The sequence below is a fragment of the Cyprinodon tularosa genome, unplaced genomic scaffold (genome assembly GCF_016077235.1).
Source record: "Cyprinodon tularosa strain WSP-4 unplaced genomic scaffold, ASM1607723v1 ctg80, whole genome shotgun sequence".
Lineage (NCBI taxonomy): Eukaryota > Metazoa > Chordata > Actinopteri > Cyprinodontiformes > Cyprinodontidae > Cyprinodon > Cyprinodon tularosa.
This window is the reverse complement of record NW_024039563.1, coordinates 416,451-436,367: the sequence shown is the minus strand read 5'-3', so window position 1 is coordinate 436,367 and position 19,917 is coordinate 416,451. Positions and strand designations below refer to the sequence as shown.

General features: G+C 38.3%; 1 protein-coding gene across 1 annotated transcript in view; it reads left to right on the top strand.

The window, feature by feature from the left end:
* Positions 1–19,917, top strand: part of LOC119774187 (connector enhancer of kinase suppressor of ras 3-like) — a 50,452-nt gene that overhangs the window by 28,089 nt on the left and 2,446 nt on the right. The window contains exons 3-12 of the mRNA XM_038271582.1: positions 4,414–4,616; positions 6,448–6,535; positions 9,869–9,910; positions 11,523–11,642; positions 11,805–11,864; positions 12,337–12,405; positions 13,731–13,877; positions 17,131–17,255; positions 19,328–19,515; positions 19,616–19,702. Of these exons, the coding sequence (XP_038127510.1) occupies positions 4,414–4,616; positions 6,448–6,535; positions 9,869–9,910; positions 11,523–11,642; positions 11,805–11,864; positions 12,337–12,405; positions 13,731–13,877; positions 17,131–17,255; positions 19,328–19,515; positions 19,616–19,702 (1,129 nt within the window). The remainder of the gene's footprint in view (positions 1–4,413; positions 4,617–6,447; positions 6,536–9,868; positions 9,911–11,522; positions 11,643–11,804; positions 11,865–12,336; positions 12,406–13,730; positions 13,878–17,130; positions 17,256–19,327; positions 19,516–19,615; positions 19,703–19,917) is intronic.

Sequence of the window (19,917 nt, the reverse complement as noted above, 5' to 3'; positions counted from 1 at the left end):
GTTGTTGTGTAAATTCTGTCTGCAACTACAATAGCAGACACCTGGAAGCACTTGGCTCTATCCCAGCGTTCTGTTTCGGTCTATAGATTTACTGTTCATATGATTTGTACCATATGGAGCATTCACTGATCTGGAGTTCCTTTTATAATAAAACACAGGAATATGTTCATCCTTTAAATATTTTTCATCCTTGCAACTAAAATGTAATTTAATACTTTTGATGATCCTATTTTCTTTCATTTAGATACAGATTGATAACTTTTTTTTTTTGGCATGGATGAACTTCCCCCTCTTTTTTTGAGCTTGTAGTCAGGAATAATGGACTCTCTGCAACCTTTCACCTCTGCCGGAGTGTCCACAGCTTTGTGGTTTATGTTTGTTAAAGGTTTCCTTAGTAAGAACGAGTCCTCAGATTTCTGTGTGTCCCTTAAGAGGAAGTGATGGCTCCCAGATTTACCGGTAATTAGCTTTCACTGAGACAAGGTCACTGCAACCGACAGGAACTTAAGACGTCAACACTTCTTATGCTTTTCCTCAACTCTCTGCTTTTTTACTAACTGCAGACATTTACAGTTATGTTAGTCTTTTCAACACTTTTTTTTTTATTTTCTCCTTTTCTTTTTGAAATCTTTATACATGTGCATGGACACTATTAAAGGAGCCTGATCACTTATTATGACTATTAAAAAAAACACAAAAAAGTTTAATAAAACAATATACACTAATTGTTTGTCCTGTTCATTTCGAACCTAAAAAGAAATATTGCACCATGCAAAATCAGCAGACATTTGAACGTCAGATATAGGCTACTCTAAAATGCCCTTAGGTGGGAGTTTGTGTGTGCATGGTTGTTTGTCTCTGTGTTGCCCTTTGATGGACTGGCGGCCTGTCCAGGGTGTACCATGTGTTTGGCACGTTGATAAGCTGCAGAAGATTGATGGTAATTTGAACGATGGCAAATATCCTACGCATTATATAGTGTATAAACTTTTCCATAGCTGTTTCTAAAACCTTTAATGTCGCCTTCCCATCACCAGTTTCTGTATTAGCAAGGCTGTTTAGTGAGCCATCCATCAACTTGGCAGGGAAATCTGAATGCTTAAACAGTTTTATCTTGTCCTTCAGTGAACACCAACAAAAATCGTGCGAATCGTGTCTTATCCCTCTGAGCTTTTATTTTGTTTTTTTGCACTTTTGCTCTTGCTTGTTGCACCTTTTCTCTGTGTCATTCACTTGCCTGGCTTCATAGCTTCTTCCAGTATTGTACCTTGGGTCACCTGGTCTTGTTGCTCTGTTTAAAATACACAAAGTGCATTGTCCACTAACAAATAGATTAAAATCTAAGAGTAAAACACATAAATAGATGATACTAAACCAACAGGGCAGGATAATTTAATAACACATTTGTAAGTCATAGTATGTAACTCGGACCCATAGTGTGTAGAGGGCTGCTAAGACTTTCAAGCCTAAATAACAGATGTCCAACATGAAACTTTTAGGAAGCTGAAGCTTTTCTTACATTAAAGAGGCGGTTTTCCGTCTAGGGACAAACACTGATGTTGAATTTGCTGTAGTGTGCATCCCTCTGGCCTAATGTCTTTTACAGAGCTGAACTAAGGTTTGTTTTAAAACCCAACTGATCCACGAGCACATCTTGACATCCGCTTATAAAATGTGTAACCGCTAGATGGTGATCTTAAATTTTCTTTGATTTTCTTTATTTACTTTAGGCTTTTTTTATAATTTAAATGGAATATTAACCCTAAAGACCATCTTTACTCAATCCTGCTGTTATATTTTTTATTGGGGAAAAAAACACGACCAACTGCACTCAGTTGTGATCACTTATCCTAAGTCAATAGACTTTGGTTAAGTTTTAACATTTACTTCAGTCTTTTAAAGATTTAGGTCAGAGGTCACAGATTGGCGGACTGTGGTCCAGATTCGGACCCACCTGTGGCTAATCCGGACCCAACCTGATTTAAAACATTTATAAATTACCACATGCTCTCTGACAATCGTGTCTAACTTTACTTGCGCCGCTTCTCCTATTAATATTGTAAAGCCCTCTGGAGCATCCCGAACCAGGCTGCACGTGATCCAGATTAGCCAATGAGCTGCGTCAGTCTGGGATGTTGCTGCTGGCTATTTTTAGACACAGCAGGCAAACCTGTGGCAAGCCGAGAAGACGATTAGAAAAAGCAAGCAGGAAAAGTGTGGACTGCTGGAAGAACCGTGGTGAACTGGTGAAAGAAAAGTGAAATGGCGTGCTCAAAGATGACTCTGCACATTTTGAGTATTTTTGGCTCAACCTGCTGCTGTGAAGCAGGATTCTCCATGAACATAATCAAAAATAAATATTGATCCAGGCTCAAAATGAGCACCTTGATAAGTGCTTTATAATGGCTTTGTCTGCATTTAAACCCAGGTTTAAAGCCTTGCAGGGCAGCCCAAAGCCCACTGCTCTCATTAAGCCATAGAAGAGAAAGAAAAAAAAACTATCAGTTCAGGTGTTTTATAAATAAAATATGTGAATCAGAAAATTGTCTATATAACAAACTGAACAATTGTTGTTCTCTACTTCAAAAAACACTTTAGATTTTAAAATGTAAAAATTGTTCTATGTCAATGTTAAGTCAATGTAAAACATAGATTCATAAACACCTGCATTTCATTTCAGTGTTAAATTCTGTTTAAAGTAACAGATCATAATTATAAATGTCCTCGGACCTTTACTGGTTGGTAATTTTCTTTATTCGGACCCCGCTGATTTTTAATTGGTTACTCCTGGTTTAGATCCATCTATTTATGTCCTGAGCTTAAATATAATAATTGAACTTTATTGATCTCACATTGGAAAAATTTGCCTCTGCATTTCACCCATCCCCTTGGGGAGCAGTGGGCTGCTATCGTGGGGCACCTGGGGAGCAGTGTGGGGTCTTGCTCAGAGAGCCAGAGTGGCAGTCTGTAGGAGTGGGCTCGAACTCAGAACCTCTGGATTTAAGCTCTACGCCCTGACCAATTATTACTTTAAGACATTATTTTAATTGTTTTGTCACATAAACCTGCATAAAAGTTGAAAAAAAGAAACTAATGACCCCAATCAATAGATAGAAACCTCATCCTGGAATTACTGCTAATTTCATTGTGAATCAACAGTCCGCCTCATGGTTCAGTTTCTTACACAGACATGGATTTCTAACTTCCACTCTACATAGACAGCTTGTTATTTTTATGATAAGAACCAAAGGAAATCTCTTTAGTCTCACTTCTATCTAACAAACAACTGCAGACGGTAAAAATGAGAATTCAAGTCTGCCTTTCTACTCCTGTAGGGAGGCAAGACTAAAATAATGGTTTAAAGGAGTCTGTTCAACTCAGCTGCTAATGTGCACAAAAGCTCTCTAGACATCTGTTGAAAAAGTCAGAGCTCCTGTGTGTGATTAGCCTGCTAATAAGAAGACAGGAGAGGTGTTTGTCTTGGAAAATGCTCAAATTCCTTTTGTGCTAAAGTTGCACTTTAACTATGGAAATGTGAAGCCAAAGACTGATGATTTCCTCCCTCTGTTTTTAGGGTTGCATATCTTAATGTTTCTACAAGCCAGTGAATGTGAAGTGCTGCAGGAATAAAGCTGCTTACAGCTGCTGTTTGAACACTCAGATTATCCCAGGTTTTTTTTCTCGGGACAGAAAAGGACCAAATTGGTTTATGTACTTTTATTTTAGGGCAGATGTTTGAGAGCTGAATAAAATGAAACACTAACCACTTGCAGATTTCTGGTGATGATTGCCAAACACTTGCCGTTTCACTTATTCCCAAGCATAATATGCTACTGGCATGTTGTGTAAAGTAGTACTGTTGGCACAAAATCATCACCCTGTGATCGGATACTTACAGGATGAGTGCCAGACCACTATTTACTCTGAGAAAACACTTTATTCTAATGCCATTTTTTAGGCAAAACATTAAAAGTAGTTTCAGCTCACACTTGTCGCTCAAACCTCCTTCTTTCCTGCTGATTTTTGCTCGGCTCAGTGACCCTTGGAACCGCCCAGCATGTCCTCTTTGTGCTGCTGAATTATCCATAAATAAAAGGAATGCAGTCAGGAAGCAACTTGGGCTCAAGAATGCAAACTTGATAGAAATCAGGTGATAGTTTGTGAACGACAGAAAAACAACTGTAGACTCACTATGAGGGATTTTTTAAAAACATGTAATCCTCCAATCAAGTGCACTTAAATCTTATCTGTCACTGAAATGATTACATCTAATTAGAGTACAGGAAGCAACATGTTGGTTTTTTTCCCTGGAGGTAAAAAGACTGCATTATCTACTTTATGCATGTCTATTTCTATCTTCCTAATGCATTTCTCTCATTCCAAGGTTTTAATTTAGTTCTAATCCTATTTCAGAACTATGGAGTGGAAACGGATAACCTGAAGAATCTTGTTGTGAGGATGAGAGCTGCCAGCAGCAGTCTACGCATTGCTACGAACGATCGCAGGAAAAGCCCCCCGTCCGAGGGAAGCATGACCCGCAAGCCACCGAATGATTTCCTCACTTCTGTGGTGGAGCTAATTGGTGCTGCAAAGAGCCTTCTGGCTTGGCTTGACAGGTGACCACAGTCCATAACCCCTGGGTATTAGATCAGATATCAGGACGTCTGGCATTAAAACACACCTTTAAATAGCTAAAAATATGGGAAATGCACTTATTTTGCTGCAAAACTAGGTTTCAAATATAATGAAATGTTTGTGTTGGATTTGAGCTTGCATCTTCTCTTACAATCACAACTAGAGATACAAAGAAGTATTTGCTTTTGATAAGAAAAGTAGATTTTCCCTTAATCTGATTTTGACTATCAGTGAATGCTCCAGTTCATGAGCTTTACCAGGTCGTCCTGGTAACACTCTTTATTGTGGCGATTGTTTCCGACAGAAGATTCACTAGAGACAATTTATACTGTTGAGTCATATAAGGACGAGCTCTGAGGCATTTTTTTTTTATTTCAAGTACTGCTTGATTCATTCAGGCTGTTAGCGAGTGAGAGAGCACAGGGCTTCAACAGATAATAAGAAGGCTATGTGAAAAGTGTTTTAGATTCTAACTCGTGTTGTAGGTCTGTAGATCTTTAAGTTAAGGTAAAAAGAAAAATAATCTTTGGAAGATATACATATGGGCTACAAATTTTATGACGGAAATTATATGACTTAAACATCTATTTTCCAATTTCTAACTTAAGTTTCATGATAAAAAGATAACATAGATATTTTATTTTTGTCGTCCCCTCTGACTGGTGACCATAATATAAAGAGCAACAAATTTCATATAAAACAATGTTTACTGTCCGAGGAGTGTGTCGGTGGGAGGAAAAAAAGATTTTCCAAAAATGAAATCTTAATTAAATAAAAAATTTAGGTTAATCCAATAAATTGATTAGTTGCCCTGAGTTCATTTAAACCATATGTTAACCTGGTTTATTTCTCATAAACTGTTTAAAAGTCAGTCTTTAATAACTCTGCTTTTGCAGCCACTGCTGTTTTACAGTTCCGACCACTGCTGCTGCTATAAATACTTAAAGTCTGCTTAAATAAAAAGGCTCACATCATTTTTCAGTGTTTTTAATGCTGTTTTTCAGTTTTAGATTTAGAAAGGTCCACCGTCCAGCTTCGTAAGGTCATGGCTTTACCTAAGTCTGGATCTGGGCACTACATTTTGTGATGTACAGAGCTGCAGTTCACTGTGTATGCAGATGACTGCTTCCTCTCCAATTAACGTCCTCCAAAGCAGTTCATGTTTTAAAAGTACAGCTAATTAAGTGCAAATTATTGCGATGTGAAAAAAGATAAATGAATAGGTGCTATAGATTGTTTTTTTTTTTGTGTATGTGTGTGTTAATCTGAAAATAGATTTATTTTTAAATAATTTTTATTGTTGTTTTGGTACCTCTTGGTACCAAAAATGATCCGTTACAACACTGTTGGCTTTTTATATATATGTCCCAAACTTGTTTTTTTCCTTCAATAGATACAAGAAAGTTTTATTTTATTGTTTGCTTTTTTAACAACAGTGGTGTGTAGCATTCCTCTGCTTAAACTAATTATTCTCCAGAAACAACATCAAGTCAAATGTAAGCATCACAGATACTAGAAAAAAAATGGCTTCCTGTAGCATCCAATGAGCCCTAACTCCATACGTCCTTTCACATGCACTCAGACACCTCAGATAATGAGATGGGATTTTCTGAACAGCTGCCATACAGCTGGAACACTTTATAGTTTAAATATCAAAACAACTCTAAAGTCAATCCAGTATATTTTATTTTTAAATATAGGCTAAATCTTTTTAAAACATGTCTAAATATCCAACTGATTTTCTTGTTTGTTTCTGGGACATTTGCTTTTCAATCGATCACTCATGTTTCTTTTTCCCCCCTCTTATTATAGGACACCTCTCACCGGGATCAGCGACTTCACTGCTACCAAGAACAAGATCATCCAGCTGTGCCTGGAGTTAACCACCACAGTTCAGCAGGTCTGCATGCTAAGAAACACATATGTAACCAGGACCATGAAAACCAGCACATAATAGCTTTTTTCCACTGAGCACACTTTAATCCACAGGCACAGACATGCTCAATAAAAGAGTGTTGGGGGGAAATAAAGTCTGGCAGCCATGACACACGCCTGAAGCCAGCAGTCTGAGTGCATTATTACAGGAGCCAATGTTTTTCTAAGGACCTTTTTCCTCCTCATCCTGGCTAATGAGGTGACCCACCTCCCAGTAAGGGGTTGTTTATGTGTTGTTTTTCTTTTTTGCTTTGTCTTTTCAGTTTCATAAAACTTCATTTGGGTTCTTTTAAAGGAGGCTGCCAATCTTCCTCAGGCTACTCCTCTTTCAGCCATGTGTTCTTCTGCAGCTTCCAACCCTCTTATTTAAGCTCAATCTTAGGGGCAGCCTTCTCCTTTATACTAGACAGCATCTAGCAGCTGTTTGCCTTATTATATTGCACAGATTTCTTTAGATTGCATGTATAGCCACCATTTTATCCTTTAAGTGTTTGCATTGGGTGGTTTATACTCCTTGTGAACATGACTGCTAAGACTCCAGGTGTCATTTTAGAGGGTTTCTGCTTTAAAATAAATTCCTTTCCCAGAGTACCCATTTCTTCGCCAGAGTCTGAGATTTCAGCACCTCTGCTGATTTATTGTGGTGAACCCGGTCATGGTTATCGAGGAGAAGTGGGGGTATACGTTTCCCACACTGGTGCTGATAGTCTCAGAGGCTTTTAGCGATTCATTTTCTCTCATGGCATGATCAGAGAAGCAGTTTAGTCAATAAATGCGGCATATAGCAAGACACTAATTTCATTTTTTTAATGTAAACTGTCATGGCTACTTTCGACTTTCTAAGTGAAATTAGATCCATTGGTTGCATCAAATTTGATACATAAGGCATTTCTCTATAATCTTTTAAACGTTTTCTGTTCCCTACATGCTTCTTATTGTGTAAGCCAGGGTTTTCAAGAGTAAAAATATAACACTAATTATGTAGAGGTCTCAAAAACTCATGTATCAAATATGATACAACTGGCTTTAAAGGGTTAAATTTGAGCTTTTTAGATCAAGCAATGTATGTGCTGCTGTGCTTGAGTGTCCCTGAAATGTGGACACAGCGATGCAGGGAGACATCTTTATCTGACAGAGGGGATGTCGTTGGTTTTCAAAGAGGAGACTTTTTTATATTTCCTGCTTTTAACTACAATGCAGCTTTTAGTGATATTTATACATTTTTGTTTCAAAATAATTAAGTTACAATGTGTAAAAGGAGATAATAATTATAAATCAACAGAGAGCAAAGCTACAAAACCACAAATTATGTTTGGCATGCAGTTTCAAAGCATAACCCCGGCCACCCAGGACACATATATCACCACCACTTATCTCACATGCTTGTACCAGATGAATAATAGAAAGTCAGGTTGGAAATATCTGGATTGTGTGTTATTCACTGCCTCTCACTAACTTTATTGCTCTCCCATTCTGCTAGCGGATCAAAGCTGCACACAGGGTCACCTGATCCACGCTGGTTATGGGAGTAGGACCGTAATCTGAGGGATCAGTGCACCCTGGGAATCGTTCCTCTGCGTCTCACAGTGCTTAGTTACGAGCCTGCCCCCTTCCATTTGGTTTTATTTTTGTGATAAGGCAATGGTTCAGTAAATGTTTGATGGCAGACAGACCAGCTTATATCTGCAGCCTATAATTAAAATGTTTTTGTTTCAAGATCTCTTGAAACGTGTGTTCTTGTCCATTCCTTTTGGCTGAGTAGGACGTGTTTTCGTCCAAACATGGGCCTCATTCTTTAAAGAAATATGCAGCTGCTTGTTTATGCAACCGTGGCTGGATTCTTTCTGAAACCACCATATATTGTAGGCAGACATTAGATGATTTTAGTACCAAAGCATGTCTGATAAAAAATGGGCTGTGACGGTTATTTTCTTCCATGTGTTAACACTAACATTAAATTTCCCTTTAAATAAGGAAAATATAGAAACATTCTAATTACAAACTTATTATCTCTTTTAAATAATTTAACTATAAGAAAAGTTCTACCACATACGGTCAAGCGGTTCATGTCAGTGCAAACAAAGCAGAGTGCCTTTTCAAACAGATGCTGCCCTGTGGAATGTGCAAAGCTATGGAAATACAGAGAAATGTTCTGGATCCCCCATCGTTGTCTACACAATGTAGACAATGTCTTTTGTCCTTGGTACATGCCCGCATACCTCATGATAACCCCTTGTTTAGTTGACAGTAGTTTGTGGCTTTTAATGAGTTTGTAGAAATAAGAGATTTGTTAAAGTAAAACTATTTTTTCTATGTCTTTTTATCTGAATCTGACAAAAATGTGCCCAGTAATGTGAACAAAGACTGCCACTGTGGTGTTAGTTAAAAGGGATAAGGATATATGCATCGTATAGCTGGATTGGATACTGACTAATCAACTGGATCCAATATCTTTGATTTGACACCAGATATGTGAGATCCAACCCAGGATACTTTACATGGAACTGTTATTTCTTTTTTATTATTATTATTTCTTAATACATAATATAAAGTACATTTATATTCATGTTAATTTGTTACCTTGTTTAATAATGATTATGTCAAGGCTAAAGCCTGCACTCAATTGCCAAGATATATGGTTCTTGCATTTAAAAGCTTGATCGGTATCGGATATTGGCAAATACGCTCAGCCCAGGTATCGATAGTGGATTAGATCACTGCATCTATAGTAAAAATAGAAAGAAAATCCTGCACAAGTAATATAATGCAGCCTCAAGAGGATATAATACATGTATATGATATAAAATTAGTTTTCAAAAGGAATTACAGAAACTTTGATATCTAAGCAATAGATACAACATCTTTATCTCCTGCTTAAACAAGTTAAACAACATTGCCTCTACATGTCAGCAGAAAACCAAAATGGTGTCCATACTTTTGGAATGACCATATCTCAGACTACAGTCAAACATTTTCCTCTTGCTGTTGTTTTAATGTTGTCAGCATATCAGTTTGAAAATCTGACTCCAGAGCTCTAAAATCAACCATGGAGATTCGTCTGCAATAATTATGGCATCCACTAAATGTAGGCAAAGGGGCAATTTTATGTTGCAAGCTGTTTATTTGTGGGTCTTCTCCATTTATCTTACTTCTATATATGGGGTTCTGATTATATCGTAATTATTTGAAGCATATACTTTTTCTCTGTCTTTCTCTTTCCAGTCACCGGATTTCATGTCTCTTTTTCTGCTGTTTACTTCTCGTAAGTTTAATCTGTTGTCTGTTTCTTCTGCAACAGGACTGCAGCATTTATGAGATGGAAGAAAAGATCCTGGAAGTTGTAAGTATCTTTTATCTCCTCCTTAAGATAAAAAAGAAAAATGAGAACCTCAGTTCCAATATGCAAGGTTCTAATGCAGAAAAGGCCTCCATGTTTCTTTCACCATAGAGATTGTGTGACAACCTTTCAGCAGCTGGGTCATTTACTGAATGCAAAGAGCAGACAGGTCTGTAGGATTGCTAGGAGAGGGGGCGGCTCTAATATACCGCAACCATCAATCAGTGTTTCCTGTTGCTGAAACTCTGCAGACTCTTTGGACTTAATGCAGGCTTCAATTGTTGCCTTTCAATTTCCTCAAATTTTATTATGTTCCCCTTTTCTTTCCACCCCCTTTCTTATCCACTTCTGTTTTCCCATTTTTCCTTATTCTTCATCCTCTTTTTTTTTTCATTTTACACTTTTTTCCAAAGCTGTTTTCTTTCTTTCTTTGTCGCTGTCAAGAGGTCAAATTCAAAGAAAAGGGGTGTGCAAAATTTGAATGTGGCATTCTAATAAATATGCCTATAAATATAATAGAATATCAAATCAAATTTATTTGTATAGCCCTTTACAATGGCCAAATGGTACCCAAAGTGCTTTAAAACAAAGCCATAAAACATTACATAACACATATAAAACATACAAGATACAATTAAAAGTGCTGTAGTGGTGCAGTGCTGCAGGACATTGAAAGCCTTCCAGAGGTGCATAGAAAGGAGCACACAGAAAGATGACATCTAAGAGACAGTATTATCCTAGTCAAAATTAAAAGCTAATTTAAAAAAGTGGGTTTTAAGCTTTTTTTTTTAAAAAGGCTGAGGTCAGTAATGGTGCGGATGTCAGGGGGTAGTTTGTTCCACAGTCTGGGAGCAGCGACGGCAAAAGAACGATCGACCCATTGTTTGAGTCTTGACCCAGGGACCTCTAACAGAAGCTGACCGAAGGAGCGTAAAGCTCTGCCACAATTGCGAAAAGTTAAAATCTCAGACAAGTAAGAGGGAGCCAAGCCATGGATGGAGTTAAAAATAAACAGCAGAAGTTTAAAATCAATTCTAAAACGGACTGGAAGCCAGTGGAGTGACGACAGCACAGGAGTAATGTGTTCACGTCTGGACGTTATATACGGTAGATAAAAAAAAGGTTTAATTCTGTCATTACATTCAATTCGATTTTAGTAATTATGCTTACAACTAAGGAAATGAATAACGCATAGGACATAGTCAAGTAAACAGTCTTCCTAGGGATTGTTTCGACCATTAAGTAGCATTTTCAATACAAAATCTTTCTTTTATAAAGTGCACAAGTTATTTTGAACAAAATAAGTTTAGGGGTTTCTTTCGATTTTTGTCTCAATCATTAAAATAAAATTGTAGAAATGTATCTCTCTATGTGCAATATATAGATATACTGCATGGAGTAAATAGATAGAGCATTAGTATTCATTTTTAAAATGTATTTACTTGAATAGTTTACAATTTCAATGATAATCTACTTTATTGAGATGCTCGCTCTAGTTCAACTACATTAGCTCCAAATGCTACCAACTGTTATAATATCATATGTAAGAATTTAACTAAAGTCTTGGGCTTCAATGTATCTATTGACTCCTTTGGTTGTTCCTTTTCCTGTGCAGTCCAAGACTTTGAACGACATCTGCGATCAGACCGTGAGAACCACATCAGACCCCCTCATGAGCCAGTCTGCCTGTCTGGAGGAAGTCCAGCTGACCAACATCAAACCAGGAGAGGGGCTGGTGAGGAATTCATATTCTCTGAATTTCCTCCCCAGGAATGTATGAAATGCATGTCAGATTGTAGCCTTCCTCCTTCTCCGTCATCGATTTGTTTTCCTCCGGGAATATTGTGTTTAAACCACGACCACAATTAAAGTTTTTGGTGTTTGTTTTTCAACCAAGGGAATGTACATTAAGTCGACGTACGACGGTCTGCATGTCATCACTGGAACCACAGAACATGTAAGTATAACAGTAAACTTCAGTAATGAAATTAGCTTCTCTCTTGGTTTTATTTCAGTCTTTTTCTTTTCCTCAACCTTCTCTGCTGTGGAGCAGTTAAAGGATTAAAATGTGGAGGAGATAAAGATCGTGTGAAGGGAATTGTTTGTGTCTTGATTGAAAAGATCGTGTCTCTAACAACCTTTGCAAGAAAGCCTACCTTTTTTTTTTTTTTTAACCCACACTGTAACAACAAACCAGTGACTAATGCATGATGAGAATCACATTCGCAGTGAGATCTTAACACCTACAATCTCTAAATCTGAATCAGAACTTGAGTCATAACAGATGATGACAAGTTAGTCCCTTCTGGCCTTGAAGTGACGTGAGAAACAATAACCTCTTATCCCTAGAAAAAAGACAGTTTACTGTGAATGTTTTTTTTTTTTTTTATAGTTTGTTCGATTAATTCCTGCTTATATTTGCTTTTTAGTCTCCTGCTGACCTTTCAAGGAAGATCCATGCAGGTGATGAAGTGATTCAAGTCAACCAGCAAACAGTGGTGAGCTTCATTTCTGTGGTTCCAAACTGAGTCCAAAGTGTAATAATAGTAATTATTATAATTTAGGATGTAAATAACAAATGTTTTTTTCATCTTATTATATCTAAGTTGGTGTTACTGTTTTAGTCATTTGGCGGTTAAAGATCACATGTGGTGTTCCCCAAGGCTCCATTCTTGGCCTACCTTCTTTTTAGATATTCAGATTATGGATTCTTGCCACATTTCTTACAATAATTAGGCTGATGTAACAAAGATTAATATTTTAGGGAAACCACATGACCTCGGCCTCTTGAGGCTGATTTGTGCTCAGAAACCATGTTTTCTGCGTATGTGTCGGTGAACCCAAATGTGCCTTCGCCCCTTCTGCAGACACTCTGCTGCACCTCTCCAAAATTATATGTGACCGCAGACTGTAGGCCTCTGATTGGTCAAATCTACATCCACTCCACACCATGCTCTACGAGGTGCGCAGGAATGCTGAGACCCTTTTTCCACCTGGATCCCCCCCTCTTTTTCGCCCTCATGTCCCTCCGTTGTCGCACAAACTTGCCCCCGCTTCCTCACTGTACCTCTTTCCTTGTGGCTTGGATAACTACACATAGCGCAGACCACGTTTCAATATTGGGCATAAATCAAAAATATCTGTGACAGGCTCACTGTCACACACTGCTGGATAACCAGCTCTTTATGGTTGCAGAGTAAGCATCAGTCAGTCTTCGGAAAGGTCTGGATTTCTTAGTTTTGTCCCAAATTTGCAGTGTTGAAGAGTCACACTTAATTACCCTCAATTAGGTAAATGGCCTGTACTTATAAAGCACGTTTTCAAGTCAGGAGACTTGACCTAAGCACTTTACACTACATTCAGTCACTACCCATTCACACACATACTCACACACTGATGATGACAAACTACATTGTAGCCACAGCTGTCCTGGGGCTCACTGACATATACCGGTTCCACCGGGCCTTCTGACCACCATCACCGACATCCCTCCCATTGCAGGGCAGCCTCCTGCACCCGACGCCACTGTCGCGCCGGAAATACAGCAAACCGAGGTGTTGCAATGGGCTTAGATGTACATATTATATTCCTATAAAGTTTATTGCTGAATTCCCATTACTGTTTACAGCAGATTAGCTGTCATCATATCACATCTTTGGTCATTTTTTTATTTTTGGTCATAGGTAACATCAATATTTTTTTCTCATTGTATTTCTTGGCTTGATTGGAACCTTTGTTCCTTTATTTTTCAGTAAAGAACCTTGAATTACTTTGCGCATAGATGATGCAATACTGAACTAAGTTGCTTTGCACTGTTGACCAGGTTGGCTGGCTGCTGAAAAACCTTGTTTTCAAACTGAGAGAGGACCCCAAAGGTGTTGTTTTACTACTGAAGAAGAGGCCAACGGGCACTTCGAGTTTTACCCCCGCCCCGCTTAAGAACATGCGCTGGAAGCCCCCTGTACCTCAGGTGAATACTCACACATGCATTTCATTCTACATGGCTGGCTAATAAGCATCGACTAATTGTTAGCTCTTTCGGGAGCTGGTTCCAAAATCAGCATGTTCAGACAAGAGTCACCCTGAGAGCCCTGCTGGCTGAACTGAATACCCCATTGAGCTTTATCTTTAGGTGCAACAAAGGAGGAAAAGAAACTCCCATGATGTCATTCGGTCTGGGAGATAAAGCCATAGGATTTGAGTCTGATTCACATTTTTTTTTTTTTTTTTTCAGTGAACAAAAATCACCCCGATATTAAAATTTTGGGTTAGATGGAATTTATGGAGGAAATTTGGTGAAGAAGCACCCCTCATGCACCTTTCTGTTCTTTTTTTGTAAGATTTGTTTCATATAGTGAATATAATTTAAAATACATCCTGAGTAAATATATAATACTGTTTTCTAATGATTTTATTCCTAAAAAAAAGGAATCTGAACCAGCTTGCTTCTACATGACAGAGTAATTGCTTCCTAGATCCTAATAAACGATTGACCCCCCTGTTAACAATGGCTTTTTTTGTAATAAGTAGTAGTGAGTCTTTAAAACTGCTGTGGAGGAGAAGTGTTTTGAACATTAACTGCCTGATTGAGGTTTTACCTCAAAGCAAAGTCCAGAATTTGACACTTCAGAACATAACTGCTGCATTTTGGATCATCTTTAGACACTCAATTGCTGTTGAACTTGAGGTCAGGAACTGATGGCCGGACATTCTCTGTGACCATTTCCTCCTAGAGAAAAGAATGAGTGTTTGCATCAGTTGTGGCAGGTTGCCTTGAAAAAGAAAGCAATGCACTCAAAGACAAAAGCCCCACCAATATGAGGGAAGCCTTATTGGTCAGTGGTTTTTACCTCCATGTTTTCATAGATTCTGTTTCGGGTTAGATTCTGCTGAGGTTTTCTGAGACCTGATGTGCTTTACATGCATTCTTATTGTGGCTGATTTATACACGTGAGATCCTGAGGTAATTTTAGCAGACTGACACCTCTAAGGGACATTCACCATTGTTCCATTTTTTTCCATTTATGGATAATGGCTCCTGCTGTGTTTAACTAAAGTCCCCAAATCATAGAAATGGGTTTTAAACCTTACCCTAACTGGTTGATGCTGATGACTTTCCTATTTGTTCTAGTTAAACGTGGCTTTAAGATCCTGCATGTTGTCAATAAGGCTTAGTTAAAGTGATTTCTTGGTCCAATTGTTTCTGGGAGGAGGAGAACTCACCTTTCCAAAAAAATGTTTTATTCACCTTTAATTCTTTATTTACTAATTAGAGGATACACTTTTTTCCCCATCAGTCAGGTTTGTTTTTTTTAGCTTTCCCTTCATGACTTAAATAATAATGTTAAACGTGTTGCAGTATTCTAAAACATTTATACGGTGATTAATTGATTACTGAAAAAATTGTCAACTAATTTAGTAATCGATTAATCATTAAAAAGAGTATAGAGACTGTGAAATATGGCTTTAACAGACAGAGCGACCAACTTAGAGCAGCATTTATTCCAACTTTTAAAAAAAATATATACAGTATATAAACATTTTGCATTTAAGATAAAAACAATCTTTCCTGTCTGTCAATATGCTCTATCCAGAATTCCTCAAGTGGAAAACATTGAGTTTCACCTGGTTTAATTTCACAAAAAGTCTTCTTTGACCCCTAGAACCCTACAGACCCACTGGTGGGTCCAGCTGCTACGTGACCTCGTAATTTTAACAAACCCCCAGTATTGATGTAAAAAACACATTTGGCACAGTTTGGTGACATTTTCGGATAAATGTGCCAAAATGGCCCCTCCGCCTAAGAAATTTCTCACTAACACCATTCTAAAATAAATATGATTCATCTGATTGAGTCCAAATTTTGTATATTTTTACACAACATTTAGATTTAAAAATCTGTACTACTTTTTTGCGCTATAAATAATATTTTGGTAGTGTTTTGCAATGTTTATTTCAAAGAAAATTTTGGCAAGGTTCAAAAAATGCAAAATATTTTGTATTTTGTCCCTAATATTTCAGGCAGGGTCAAAGTTACAATGGTGCTGACACCAGAAAACCATTCATGACATCTTACCTTTATAAAGGTACCAAAAGTTTCTCCTTAAATCTAATAGCTGTGAGGCTATAAGTGATTTACTTTTGTGTGTTTTTGTCAGGCAGAAATTTATTTATACTCCCTGAGGGTGTAGGAGGTTAAGGAACCTTTTGCTTTTTGATTATTAATCGATTAATTAGGAAATATAATCCACAGACTAATGGATTTGCAAAAAAAAAAAAAAAGTTGCAGCCCTAGTCTCATTATTTTGTTGTAATCTGACACATTTAAGAGTGGAAACAAAATCACACAAAGAACAAAAAGAATCACAATATGTATGCGAGAAAAAAGACCTTTCTTCTCCACCTTGTGAAAACCACCAGCCTCGGCTTACAGTGATGCTATCTTTGTGTCTGAATCCTGTTTTAACAGACAGAGAGGCCTCCTGTAATCCTAAACTTCCAGTTTTCCCACTGTGGAGCTGTGTCTTCATGCATAGCCTGTTTTATAACCTGAGAGACCAAGACGAGATGAGAGTAGATTTGGTATCTTGAAACAGCAGAGAGGGATTCAGGAAACAATGGGGGCCATAAACACCGGCATCTTGTTTTAACAAGTTCTGCAGGAAATCGGTGTTGGACATCTCTGCTTATCTGCTTATAGTAGGACTTCAAACCCAAACAGACGAGTCTTTCTGCTTGATTCAACAAGGACTTAGTGAACTTTACTATATACTTTGTTAGAGTCTAACACAAACCCTCAATGAGAATCTCTATTAATGTTCTTTTATTATTGTAACAATTACTGAGTAACATGAACAGCTTTTCCAATTACAGCCTGAGAACTACAGAAAATAAAAGCCAAATATTTAGTTGTTGAGCGTCGAGAAACATAACTGTGGTAAATGATTGAAGGTCTTACAGACATTTTTAGACTTCATTTACAATCTTTCCATACCTCAAGCAAGAAAATTTATACTTGGAGACACACATAAGCACTTAAATGTCTCACCACATATGTAGAGCCCCTCCCCTTTCGCCACAAAGTTATATTTAGGCGTTATTTAAAAATGGAAGAGACTTGTGAAAAAAAAACCTTAAAGCAAACTCTTTGTCTTTGATTGGGATTTTTTAGGATTACACTGTGTTATTATTGTGTAATTACCTTTTCATTATTTGTTTTTCAGAATAATTCCTCCCTGATCAGATCCCAGTCCCCCTCCAGTTCGGCTAATGGATCCACTAAAAAGGAGAAGCCAGCCATTACGGACTTGTACATTCCTCCACCGCCTCAGATGCCGTACACTCCACGGTGAGCATCTGAGCAGATCTACTAACTTCTGTTTATTCTATTTAATAAGCGGAGCTCGGAAAATTCTGAGAATTAATGTCAGTGTTTCCCGGGTCTTGATTAGTATAAAAAAAGAAAATAAAAAAACAGAAAATATGTTTTTTTAAGACTGTATTACTTGATTTCTTCCTCAGGTCCTTCCTTTCTCCTTTTTACCTTTTCTTGTGTCAAACCTCAGTTCTTCCTTCCTCCTGTCTCTGTTTTCTTGTCTCCATCCTGCCTTCTTCCCTTGTCATCCCTTTCTTCCTTACGCCGAGCATACACTGATGGATTTTTATCAATTGTTGCACGCAGCTAAAGTTCACGCTGTATGACGAAACCGCAGGGTGTAAAATTTCACAGCTCACAATGCATGTTCTCACACTGTGGGGCCCCAAGGCTCTGATGCGATCTACCTGCTCACACTGTACGTCTAAAAACCATATCGGACTCAGCTCCGCAGTGAGATGGTGCTACTCAGACTCATCTATCTGGAAGCTAAATGAGTAGAAGAGGAATATGAAGCTCACTAGAGTGAAATGCGCTGCCTTGGCAATTTGTGCAATTTTGCAATTTTTCAAAGCCCAAAACAGAAAAGGCGACGACATATTTGGATAAAGACATGGCTGAGCAAATGTGGCTACTATGGTCTGTCAATTTTACAGAAAGAACTCCATTTCACTCGCACCCCAGCCATGATTTTGAGTTTACATCTGAGAGGAAGAACAAGAAGAAGAATCCTTGTTTGCGCAGTGAGTGATTTGCCCGCGACAGCCGACTGAAAATCAACATGACCTCATGAATTCCTGATGGGGAGGTGGCCGTTAGAGGCTGATGGACCCTCGTTACCCCCTGTACGCTACACGACGAACAACGCACACGATCAGGCTGAAAGTCGGCCTGATCTAAAAATTCTTGCGCAACTGGAAAGTCAGCCAAAAAGAGCAAAAAAAATTACACAGTGTGAGCCCGGCTTTATTTGGTTACATCTTGACCCTATTTCCTTCCTTGTCATTACCTTGATTCCTTCTTTCTGTCCTTACTAGTGTCCTACCTCACTTCTTTTCCTTTATCCTTCCATGTTACATTCCTTCCATAATACCCAGTTTCTGTCATCTTCGTGGTGACTTTAAAGGGGTCATATAATGATTCTATAGGGTATTTGGTGCTGGTCTTTAAGGTCTCAGAATAGGGTGGTTAACATTGGTTGGGCTGAAAATGGCATATTCGCTGTTCTATGAGCTCTAATGCAAGCTTGGTTAAAAGCCCTAGAATGAAACAACGTTTCCTTCCTTTTATGGTATTCTCAAGACAACATCCCCGAGTTTACGTCAACTCTGGGATACATTTAGATTCTCCCGTTTTATGGTGGAAGTTTAGAATTGTGAGTGAATGAATTACAATGTAAACTCGGTTTTGCATTCTATGACCCCTTAAGCATTTTAGCATCCGCTCATTATTTCAACCTGCTGGGTTTCCTATTGAAAACATTTAACCTACCTGTCTCTGTGATTTGATTTAATCAAATCTTTAAAGTGTCTGGAGATGACGTGTTGGGAATTAGTTTTATGTTCTGGAATGAGACTGAAAATTGGATGGTTGATTCTAGAATTTTTACATAAAATATTCACTTTGCATCAGAGATCGCTGAAAAATAAGGCATCTTGAATTATTATTTTTTTTCTGAATCAGGGATTTTTGCAGCTAAAGCATAAATAGTAGACCACAGTCAAGTTTTCACCTCACCTCTTCTTTATCACAACATATTCTCCTCTTTTCATCTGCAGCCCACTCTCCATCCCACACTAGCCTTTACATCATGACTATTTCATCACATATCTTTGATAAAATACCTCATGGTGTTCAACCCTCATTAAAGACAAAGGGACATTTTTTTACATACACTTTTATCTGTATTTCACTTGCTAAAGATCTGTTCATGTCCCGTTGTTTCCAGATCTTTCTAATCATGTTTAGCATCTTTTTCTGTACTCTGAAGCCAGAGATGTGGGTTGAGCTGTGATTAATAAGCAAACATTTGTCCCTGCCTGCAGAGAGTTGAGGACAGACTCCCTCTCCAGCGTTTGTAAAAGACCAAAGGGCTCTGAGTCACCCAACTCCTTCTTGGACCAGGAGAGCAGAAAACGCAACACCATCCAAGATTATGACAAGTTGAGCCCTGGCTGTCCAATCGAAGCCAACGTGATCCAGCCCAGGATGAGGGAGCATAAAGCTTCACGCGGTAAGGATCTTTTAAAACATCCCTCTTACATTTGCTGAGTCAGAATTCTTTGAAAGTGGAGCTTTTTTTTTTTTTTTTAATCTGACATTCTTTTCTCAAGGTAAGCCCCGGCCGCTGTCGATGCCCGCAGACACATGTGTAGCGGTAATGGACACGTACGCCAAGCCCTGGGCACATGGCAGAAAAGGTAAGCACAGATTCGTCATCGACCTGTTTTTCAGTGAAGTCCTGTTTCTCTGACTGGGACTCGTTGGATGTGCTTTCTTCATCCTCTGACATGGGAGTTGGCTCAGAGCTCATCTGCCTGGCTGTGTGTTTTCTGGATGGGGCCGCCTTTTACAGTTGCTTTTTGTATCTCTGCTTCTGTCTCCTTGAACCCCAGTCTGCCTCGGCAGATGGCCG